Source organism: Berghia stephanieae, chromosome 6, assembly GCF_034508935.2.
Source record: "Berghia stephanieae isolate SIO BIC M18660-M18661 chromosome 6, UCSD_Bste_1.3, whole genome shotgun sequence".
NCBI classification, from domain to species: Eukaryota; Metazoa; Mollusca; class Gastropoda; order Nudibranchia; family Aeolidiidae; genus Berghia; species Berghia stephanieae.
Window position 1 is genome coordinate 44,838,367 of NC_088365.1, and position 12,432 is coordinate 44,850,798.

Here is a 12,432-nt window from a genome sequence, read left to right on the forward strand (position 1 = left end):
GGTCAAAAAAGCTCGACTGCACCCGGGATCGATCTCGATCCCTTTGAGTGTGAAGCGAGTACTCTACCAACTGAGCTATCGGGATCCCCTAACACCTGAAAGGCCTTGATGATTTCTGTGCCGAAACAAAACGTACAGTTCATAAAGTACACAAACTGCAACAAACCACAACACGGAGATACCTACTGGAACTATAGTAAAAACAACATTGACGTCACTCAGCTCTTTGTCACTGTTTTAAAACAGCCTTTTTTGATGATTAGTTCTCACTAAATTCTATCAATCTCAATTCTTGGGATAGAAGACACACACACAAACACACACACACACACACACACAGAGAGAGAGAGAGAGAGAGAGAGAGAGAGAGAGAGAGAGAGAGAAATGGAGATAGATAGATAGATATATAGATTGATAGATAGATAGATAGATAGATAGATAGATAGATAGATAGATAGATAGATAGATAGATAGATAGATGGATGGATAGATAGACTATAAACGTTTAGGGTTACATACAATTTTATGTGTTGATACGTTATATCTGGCTGGCGGATGTTGTGAATATTTTACCAAAACGCATATCATCACTATAACAAGTCGACTCTTTACTATTGATCCTTTGCGTTTAGGTAAAATACTCACACAATCCGCCAGCCGAAAAAAAAAAACAACGCACAAAACCGTGTATAACCTTTAACGTTTGTATTTTGACTGATGTAATTAAGTGAGAACTAATCACAGACAGGCTGACTAAAAATAAAACAACAAAGAGCCGAGTGACGTCAACTTCGTTCTTTCTATAATATCATACGTGGAGTCATGCTGTTATTATTTGTCTTTCACTGATCAGGGGACTGAATCGGGCAGCAAACGCATCCACTCGATAGATAGAACGAAGATGACGTCACTCAGGTCTTTCTTTTTGTTTTTTGCCATCCGTGTTTATGAGTAATTTTCACTTAACTGTATTAACCAGACTATAAAATTTCATAGTTACACAGAGTTTTGTGTGTTGGTCCGTTATAGATAGTATGCGCTTGGCTAAGAAGCTCATAACATTGCCATCCGGAAGTATAACGGACCAACACACAAAACTGTATGTATCCATGAACGTTTATAGTCAGGTTAATACAGTTCAGTGAGCATTACTCATAAACGCGGATGGCAACAAAAAATAACAAAGACCTGAGTGACGTCATCTGCATACTATCTATATATTATCCGGATGGCAATGTTGAGAGCTTCTTAGCTCAGTGCATGCTATCTATAGATAGTATGCGCTTGGCTTAGAAGTTCATAACATTGCCATCCGGAAGTATAACGGACCAACACACAAAACCATGTGTAACCTAAAACGTGTATAGATAGAATGCGCTTGGCCAAGGAGTTCATAACATTGCCATCCGGAAGTATAACGGACCAACACACAAACTCTGTGTAACCATGAACTTTTATAGTCTGGTTTATACAGTTTAGTGAGAACAACTCACAAACGCGGATGGCAAAAACCATAACAAAGGCCTGAGTGACGTCATCTGCATACTACCTATAGTCTGGTTAATACTGTTTAGTGAGAATTACTCATAAACGTGAATGGCAAATAACAATAAAAAAGAACGGAGTGACGTCATCTTCGTTCTATCTATACAAAGCAAATCAAACAAACATGCAAAGCAAACAAATATTCTTTTTTTTTTTCTGCATGATTATCTTTTATTTCTTCCTCGTCATTGTATCTTTTTATTTATTTCCAGTAACAGGCATTCATTAATTTGGTGTGTACATGCATTGTTTACAGTGTTCATAATCAAAATTACTGTGAGATCATAACAAAAAAAAAAAATAATAACAACAAACAAGAATCAACCGAAAAACAATCAAAGTGATTGAGTGACAAACAGATTGTGCTGGGACTAGATTAAATCATAGCTATCGTTAATACATGCCGAGGAGCCGAATCAGTCCGAGGCCATCGTTAACTTATAGCCTGACGGTCGCCTTCGTTAATTTATAGCCTGACACAAGAACCCTTTCGGACTTAAGAGTTTTGATATCAATTTTAAGGCTTGTGCAGAGTCTAGTGAGTTGTCGTTAGTAGAGCTCAATGGAACAAGTGATTCCATTGGTTGACCTATTGAATACAACTCACGATTTGTTTTTCTTTTGCGGCCAAGTCTTTTGACGTCATTTTTTGGTCAGTGCCAAGCTATAAGTTTACGATGGCTACAGCCTGACACTGACCAAAAAAAAGTGTCGTCAATAGACAAGTCTTTGACCACAAAAGAAAACAAAATCTACATCGTTAATTGTGAATAATGCTCACAATCAGTGGGGCTGATATGTTGGTTCGGGGGAAAGGCATGTACTAAAGAAGGCTATGGGTTGGTGAGTGAACATGCATGGCCATATAATGGGGGTGATCTGTATTACCTTTCCATGTGCTGGAGGTCATTAGTCACATTGAAAATCGTGCTGAGAATGACCCACAGAGTGAAAAGTGTTCACAGCTTTTGAACTATCTCATACCACGATTGGTCACTGTCTTCAGCTGGACACACGAGTATATTTACACTTTTCATAAACAAAGATGCGTGTTTACATATGTTAAGAAACATCCAATCGTTGTACAGCAACAAAGCATGTGATTGATGACTGGTTTGGACAAAAACATGAATATAGATCGCTCCCATTATAATCATCCTCGTTGATTTCATGTATTATCGAAAGTGACAAAATTATATTCTATCATATCAGTAAGAAAAATATTGACACTGTGCATGGTAATGAATGATTTTACATACTACAATATAGACATCTAGTTAACCACGCCTCTCGGACAGTCGTATAATGTAAACAATGGCGGTGAGTGCTAAACACAACGAACAACATAGTGTGTACTATCTGCGGCATGTGTCTAAGTAAAACACACATTGTTATTCCGCTTGATCAATAGAACCAACACAGTAAACCATTGTGTAAATCCAAAACGTTTGTAATAATATGATAATCGTGTGATAACTAGTCACCCATCTGGCGGTAAAGAAACCCAATAACAATGATGAGAGAGAAGTCGATTCCATTCATGTTATTGTTTATAAACAATAAACTATGTTTGTCCGAGCACGTGTGAAGATGTGTCTCAAATTCCATGTTTTGATTGGTCAAAAATCTACTGGTTAATTGTATGCGTGATTAAATCCTGATCCATCCCAAGACTCCTACTTGGTAATTCTAGTTAGTTTTATAAAATACAATTTTATATATCATTAAATCGACCAAATGTCATTTACGATTGTACGTGAAATCAAAAAGTAATAAACAAAAAATGAACATAACAACAGCTTCAAAAATGAACAAAATAACAAACACGTGAACATTTCGGTACGTGCCAAATATTTCTCTATCGTCGATCTTAGTTTTTTTCTTTTAGTTATGTATTTATGTTTTCATTGGGGTTTTTTGTTTTGTTTTTGTAGTTGTTGTTGGCTGAAGAAGGGTTTTAAGCCCGACACGTCTCATCTTTGGTATTTTGTTCTTTTATTTTTTTTTAAAGCTTTTATAATATAAACATTTTTGTTTATCAATTGTTCACAGTACACAGCTTCTAGCAGTTTTAGTATCACTGTGACTACATGAAATCAACGTTATGTGAACACATCAAATTGAGAAAGTGGGGAGCAGGCACTGGTGTGAGTGTAAGCTAATCTGGAAAAGGTGTGTATGAAACAGTGATATGCAAAGCAAAGATAGAAAAATACAAGAACCCCCCCCCCCCCTCCCCCCAAAAAATCAGTCTTTTACGACTGGGGATCGAACCTCATACCTCATGATTACCGGTCAGACGTGCTATTGCTGTGTCTGGCACTGTTGCATACATACTTTTTTTCAGATGTTAATGTGACCCATCGTCCCAAAAGGTTTTGAGACCATGGGTCACCAACAAAAAAAACAACGTCTATCTAATCTTCCTTGGGCTGTGCTGGCCGTTGTTGTCTCTGTTGAGTGTTTGTATTCCTGCGCATGTTAGCGACAACATTATTATTCCTTCGATTCCCCACGTTATACCAGGGGTTTCGGTTATAAGCATTGTTGTAATAAGAGTTAAGATAACCAAGGTTTCTATTATTCCAGGCGCTGTTTCTGTTCATCCATCTTTTATTGAGCCACGACTCACCCACGCAGCGACGAGCTCCGTTCGATTTGAAGCCTTTGGGACATTCCACGGGCACGCATTCTCCTGAGATATGGTCGAATCTGGATGTGGAGTTGCAGGTCTTGGGTACACATCTGTGTGAGGGTTTTTGTGGGATGATTAGAGTAAAAAATAATGGAAAGAGGGTAGCATAACTTGACTTGAGAATGAATGCTTGTATAGCGCAATATTCATTAAAATGTGCTCAAGGCGCTTTACAAGGTATCCCAAGCCAACCGCAACACTTGACATGCAAGAAAAAGACATAACGCTTTAGGCCCTATTATGATTTTTTTTTCTTATACTGAGACAATGCAGTTACCAGTCAGGTTCTCATCTTACAACTGAGTTAGGCGGGGGAGGGGGGGGGGGGTGAGAGAACGTGAGTAGCATCTTTTTCCAATGACTCATGAGTTGAGTTTGATCCAGGGGCCAACTGGTCCGAAGGCGAGTGTCATACACAAGACCACAAAACCCGGGTAGGTTGGGCCTGGAGGTGGCGTAGTCAGTAGAGCGTAGAGTGACTTACACTGACAAGTAGCTCAAACATCTATATCGCGCATTATCCACTAAGCGTGCTCAACGTTTTTTACAAGGGGTCCAACGGGATCGTGGATAGCTCATACGGTAGAGTCACGCCAGGCGGAGTTGTCGTACCAATAAGGTCGCGGGTTCAAACCCCCATCAACGCCGCGAAAATTTGTATTCTCTATTGTCTTCTGGCACTTTCCTACTCACTTCATCTCCCTAACCAATACCAACACTTAACATGTAGGAGGAGACATGACATGACGTCTGTAAGGCGATATTATAATTTTTACGCGACAGAGACAACACGACACTGTTAATGGCCTATGTACCCATTTAACAATGAGAGAATGTGATCGAGTAAAGAGCCTTTTCCAAGAACTCAAATATGCCCCGCTCGGGACTCGAACCCAGGAGCTTCCGATCCTAAGGTATGTATCATACCACTAGACCATATAACTATGAGTCACATGTTATGAATGCTATTTTTACCTGTAGCTTCCTTGAATGTTTTGGCATTGGTATCCTCCTCTGCAATCGTGGGTTCCCATAACACATTCGTCATTGTCTGGTGAGAAAAGATAAGTATATATCATTTATATTATTAGAGAGTTAGAAAGTAGTCCTTCAGAGCCATTCGGCCCATGGAATCGAGTTCATCCCGGTTTCTATAGCGTGAAACAGACAATAGCAATTGATTGTCATCCTTTGGATAGGACGCTAGTCTATCGCAAAGTACTTTCCGCCAAATCTAACATACTCAGCAACCCATTCACTACTGCATGGACAGTGGGGGGGGGGGGGGTGTCAGAAAAAAATCTCGACTGCACCCGGGATCGATCTTGGTCCCTTTGAGTGTGAAGCCAGTGCTCTACCAACTGAGCTTTATATTATTATGTATTATGATAATATTTAATTTGAAGGGTTTACAAAGGTCATAATATGACCTTTAACCAGTTGACCTCCGCACTTTAGAAAAACACAAATTAATACATTTTTGGCCAGGAAATTCATCCTTTAAATATCGATCGATTGAAATGACCATCATCTTGGCAAAATCTCTCAAACCTAGGACCTCGCGAGGACTTCACTATAGTCCCAGGTTGGAGAGTTTTTTTCCAAGATGAGGGGCATTTAGAGAGAGAGAGAGAGAGAGAGAGAGAGAGAGAGAGAGAGAGAGAGAGGGGGAGGAAGAGAGAGAAGGAGAGGAAGAGAGAGAAGGAGAGGAAGAGAGAGGAAGAGAGAGAGAGAGAGAGAGAGAGAGAGAGAGAGAGATGGGATACTTAACGACTCATCTCTGTTTACTGCATAATTCAATTCAATTCAATTCAAATATTTATTTATTGTCGGCATTTAAAAAAATGTTTCATAGATAATGTCGTCAGGCTAATAGAAGCCTTTGACCGACATAGGTTTTAACACATAGTGCATAAAAATACATAGTAATACATTTTCCCTTAAAAACATTCTGTCATCAAGATTCCAATCATGACCCACAAAGAAAAGTAACATAATATTATATATATATATATATATATATATATATATATATATATATATATATATATATATATATATATATATATTATATATATATATATATATATATATATATATATATATATATATATATATATATATATATGATAGATAGATAAAAAGGGAAATAAATAAATGAATAATTGAAAAGGTAGTCAGGCCTCATATTCTTATTTTGACGCCCTCTATAACAAGAGAGAGAGAGAGAGAGAGAGAGAGAGAGAGAGAGAGAGAGAGAGAGAGAGAGAGAGAGAGAGAGAGAGAGAATATTTACCAACACGTGTGTAATGACAAAGAAGAAGAGCGCACTTGCCAAAAGATCACTATGTCCATCATCCAGTAGTGTCGACCGGAAGTCTCGATGATACCTCAAGTCATCGGCCACCAACACTCAAAACTTCCCGAACTCGATGACCAAGGAAAAGTCGGGAATTCCCGAGAAGTAGCACTTCAACTGAGCTTTGGATGGCTTTTTTGTATTAAAACTTAAAATACATTAAATATATTCACTTTGTATAATAATAAAACATTGATACCTATAACCATTTTGATCTATTTACGACGTTTGTGTTTTGTTAGCTGTTTAAAATATGATATAACGTCAATACCCAATACCAATGACTAGGTATTGAATGAAAGCACCGATGACTAGAGTGATGCTCGAGACTTTTTTGAGTCTCGAGACTCAAAAAAGCATCGAGACGCAAAAAAGTCTCGAGCTTCGCTGGAATCATCGCCGGCGAGAGAGGGGTGAACAATGCAGATAGTACACATTGTTAGTAACGCGTGCGTCGCTCGCGCAGTATAGTCTCGAGACTCGGGACTCGGGACTCAATACGAGAAGCATCGACGACCAAGATTCTCGAGACGAGAAAAGCATCGAGAACTAAGTGGAGGTCGGGAAGTTCTCAGTCCTCGATGACCTGACTTCTCAAAACCTAAAGCATCGATGACCTTTTGGTGACCCGGATGCCCTCCCCTATCATCCAGTGTGTAATGAGAAAGAGGAAAAGAACACTTACCAACACATCTTTGTGTAGCATCATCCGGTGTGTAACACAAATGCGGATAAGAACACTTACCGACACATCTCTGTGAAACATCATCTGATGTGTAACATAAATGCGGATAAGAACACTTACCAACACATCTCTGTGTAGCATCATCTAGTGTGTAGCCAGTCCCACAATGATGAATACGACGACATGTATAAGATCCAATCGTGTTCTCACATCTCTCCCCTACCTTACATGAATCAGTACCAAGGCCACATTCGTTCAAATCTGTAATAAATTATCAAATAAATATATGAATTTAGAATGAATAAATAAAGAAAAATAAAGATATATAGATAAATAAATTCAGAAAAAGATAAATAAATGAATCGTTAAAAAATAATTAAATAAACAAATTTACAGATAAGTTTATAAGGAAATAAATAGATAAAATGTATATAAATAAAAGCAATAGATGAACAAATAAATAAATATAATATACATGAATAGATAAATAAATAACAGTTAAATGAATAAATAAATAGACAAGATCATAAATGAATAAATAATTGAGTAAATGAATAAATAATGAAAAATATAAATATTAAGAAACATAGATAAATAATAAATAAATAAATAAATAGATGAATATATAAATAAATGTGATAGATAGATAAAAAGGGAAATAAATAAATGAATAATTGAAAAGGTAGTCAGGCCTCATATTCTTATTTTGACGCCCTCTATAACACAAAAGTCCCCCCCCCCCCTCTCTTATTTTACCCTTAGAACACTATCATGAGGTGGTATATCACCTTAAATGGTATATGATATGATATGATATGATATGGTATTATGATATGGTATGATATCATGATATGGTATGATATGAATGATATGATATGATCGATATGATATATGATATGATAGGATATGACATGATATGGCATGGTATGGTATGGTATTATGATATGGTATGATATGATATGGTGTGGTATGGTATTATGATATGGTATGATATGATATGATATGGTATGGTGTGGTATGGTATTATGATATGGTATGATATGATATGACATGATATAGTATGGTATGGTATGGTATTATGATATGATATGATATGATATGATATGATATGATATGATATGATATGGTATGGTGTGGTATGGTATTATGATATGGTATGATATGATATGGTATGGTATGGTGTGGTATTATGATATGGTATGATATGATAACATGATATAGTATGATATGATATGATATGATATGATAGGATATGATATGATATGATATGGTGATATGATATGATATGATATGATATGATATGATATGATGTCATGATATGGTATGGTATAATATGATATGATATATGATATGGTAAATATGATATGAAATGAAATGATATGATATGATATGATATATGATATGATACATGATATGATATATGATATGGTAAATATGATATGAAATGAAATGATATATGATATGATACATGATATGATATATGATATGATATGATATTATATTACATCATGATATCAATCACGTGCACTATATGGCTCAGCGGTACGGTCTTTGCTTCGTACCCGAAAGGTACCGATTTCGGTCACCCGAGCTGCGCTGTGTGGCCTTGAGCAAGTCATCTCGCCCTAGCTCAATTTGCGGCGCTGCATTGCGGTTGACGCCTGGGTTATTCCAGTCTTCCCTTGGAATAGACCCTAGAGACAATTATCCCCTTTTAGATGAATAAAGGGAATTTAAAAAAATTATTTATTTATATTATATGGTATTATGATGATATGATATGATATGATATCATATGATATGATATGATGTGATATGATATGATATGATATATGATATGATATGATATGATATGATATGATATGATATGATATGATATGATATGATATGATATATGATGATATGATATATGATATGATATGATATGATATGATATGATATGATATGATATGATATGATATGAATATGATATGATATGATATGATATGATATGATATGATATGATATGATATGATATGATATGATATAGATATGATATGATATGATAGATGAATATATGATATGATTATGATATGATATGATATATGATATATGATATGATATGATATGATATGATATGATTATATGATATATATGATATGATATGATATGATATGATATGATATGATATGATATGATATGATATGATATGATATGATATATGATATGATATGATATGATATGATATGATATGATATGATATGATAGATATGATATGATGATATGATATGAATTATATTGAATATGATATGATTGATATGATATGATATGATATGATATGATATGATATGATATATGATATGATATGATATGATATTATATGATATATGATATGATATGATATGATATGATATGATATGATATGATATGATATGATATGATATGATAATGATATGATATGATATGATATGATATGATATATTGTATATGATTATGATATGATATGATATGATATGATATGATATGATATGATATGATATGATATGATATGATATGATATGATATATGATATGATATGATATGATATGATATGATATGATATGATATGATATGATATGATATATATGATATGATATGATATGATATGATATGATATATGATATGATAGATATGATATATGATATTAGATATATGATTATGATATATATGATAGATATATGATATGATATGATATGATATGATATGATATGATATGATATGATATATGTAGAAAACGGTAAGGGCTGCCTGAAGCCGGTGATCGTAAAATACTAACGAAAGAGTGAAAATGGAAAGGCTTCGTATGGGAACAAAACAGACAATGGACGTTTCGGGTACAAACCCTTCGTCAGCACAACAATACACAAATAAACGTGGAAAACAAATAAAATATAATGGAAAATAACTTGTGTCGTCTGTACTCAATGGTGGTTGCAGTATGAATGAAATGTTAGCGTGGCGTGGGTAGAGGATAGTGTGCCCCAGGGGGTGATCTAATTGATAAGCAGAGGTCAGCGTCAGGGAACAAAACTTTCCAGACTATAATGGAAGATAAAAGACATATTGGTAGTAGTAGTAGTAGTAGTAGTAGTAGTAGTAGTAGTAGTAGTAGTAGTAGTAGTAGTAGTAGTAGTAGTAGTAGTAGTAGTAGTAGTATGTAGTAGTAGTAGTTGTAGTAGTAGTAGTAGTAGTAGTAGATAGTAGTAGTAGTAGTAGTAGTAGTAGTAGTAGTAGTAGTAGTAGTAGTAGAACGCTGTAGTGGAACAGTAGGGGGGGGGGTTTGGAGGGGGCGAGGTGAAAGGGTCACGGCGGAGGGGGGGTGTGGGGGGGGGTGTTTTTGGATGAGCGAAGGTGAACTGGAAGGAACGATGCGATAGTAAAGTGGAATAACAAAAATAGATAGATGGATAGGCAGATAGATAGGTAGATGGCAGAGAAAGAGGGGAGAGAAGGAGAGAGAGAGAGAGAGAAGAGAGAGAGAGAGAGAGAGAGAGAGAAGAGAGAGAGAGAGAGAGAGAGAGAGAGAGAGGAGAGAGAGGAAATTAATAAAAGAAAAAAATTTAAAATAAAAATTAAAAAAAAAAAATATAAAAAAAAAAAAAAAAAAAAAAAAGGGGGTGGGGGGGGACGGGGGGGGGGGGGTTGGTTTGAGGCGGACCGGTAGAGAGGGGAATCAAGAGAGAGAGAGAGAGGGGGGAGGGAGAAAAAGAGGGAGGGGGACAAAGAAAGAAAGAAAGAAAGAAAGAGAGAGAGAGAGAGAGAGAGAGAGAGAGAGAGAGAGAGAGAGAGAGAGAAAGGGTGGAGGGGAGGTGAGAGAGGCGAGTAAACAGCCGAGTGATAGCTGGTCTATATGTATATTAATGGATGAAAAAGTGGATGATTGGACACAATGAGAGAGAGCTAGGAAGGTAGATGACTATGAATCGGTGGATAATCAGTAGATAGATTGCTAGCTAGCTAGCTAGATAGATAGATAGATAGATAGATAGATAGATAGATAGATAGATAGATAGATAGATAGATAGATAGGTAGGTAGGTAGAGTTGTACTTTTAGTAGTATGAACAGTAGTAGTAGTAGTCGTAGTAGTAATAGTGGTAGTAGTAGTAGTAGTAGTAGTAGTAGTAGTAGTAGTAGTAGTAGTAGTAGTAGTGGTAGTAGTAGTAGTAGTAGTAGTAGTAGTAGTAGTAGTAGTAGTAGTAGTAGCAGTAGTAGTAGTAGTAGTAGTAGTAGCAGTAGTAGTAATAGTAGTAGTAGTAGTAGTAGTAGTAGTAGTAGTAGTAGTAGTAGTAGTAGTAGTATAGTAGTAGTAGTAGAAGTAGTAGTAGTAGTAGTAGTAGTAGTAGTAGTAGAAGTAGTAGAAGTAGTAGTAGTAGCAGCAGCAGTAGCTGTAGTGGCAGAAGTGAGAGCAGCAGTGGTGATGAATATGGGTGACGTTGACATCTAGTGGTGGTCAATCCTGGTGTTGAGTCCGCGTGGAGTCAGCGTTCCCAACAACTTGATCAGGTGAGTTTCCCTACGTCGACGGGCGGAAGTGTCCGAATGGCAAAAACTGAGCACACACACACGCACACACTGTACATCGCAGTGGTCTGGCAGATTGAAGTGTCTGGCCACTGCTGTGTCTGCACAGTTCGATATGTCACGCAAGTGCTGCACGAATCTGTCACCCAGCCTCTTTCCGGTCTCACCAACGTAAGCAATCCCACACAGGGAGCACGTAATCGCATAGACTAGATTACGGTCAGTGCAAGTAAACGGCCGCCTGATGTCCCAAATCTTGTCTGGAAAGCTGACTCTGTCATACTCCCACAGGTGCTCACAAGTCTTGCATCGGGGTCGCATACACGATCTGGCTTTAGGTCCATCCCTAGGTATGGGTTCCAGGCGGCTTCTGACAAGGAGATCCCTCAGGTTACGATCCCGTCGATATGCTACCAACGGGGGTTCTGAGAAAACTCTGTGGGTGTCTTCGCCCGCCTGGAGGATCCCATAGTTCTGCAATAGGATGTTCCTCACTTGATCGGCATGGGGGTGATGCGTGAGGACTAAAATGGGACGCTGTGTCTCCTGCTTCCTGGCATTGCGAGGCCTCATTGCTGCTTCTCTCGACACGAGGCTGGCTTTCCGG

General features: G+C 37.0%; 1 protein-coding gene across 4 annotated transcripts in view; it reads right to left on the reverse strand.

Moving 5' to 3' along the window:
• The window catches only part of LOC144975094 (uncharacterized), a 42,306-nt gene that overhangs the window by 12,136 nt on the left and 17,738 nt on the right, over positions 1–12,432 (reverse strand). For all 4 annotated transcript variants that reach the window (XM_078918816.1, XM_078918819.1, XM_078918817.1 and 1 more), the window contains exons 9-11: positions 7,405–7,545; positions 5,216–5,291; positions 4,178–4,290 (exon numbers count right to left, since the gene is read on the reverse strand). In XM_078918816.1, the coding sequence (XP_078774942.1) occupies positions 4,178–4,290; positions 5,216–5,291; positions 7,405–7,545 (330 nt within the window). The remainder of the gene's footprint in view (positions 1–4,177; positions 4,291–5,215; positions 5,292–7,404; positions 7,546–12,432) is intronic.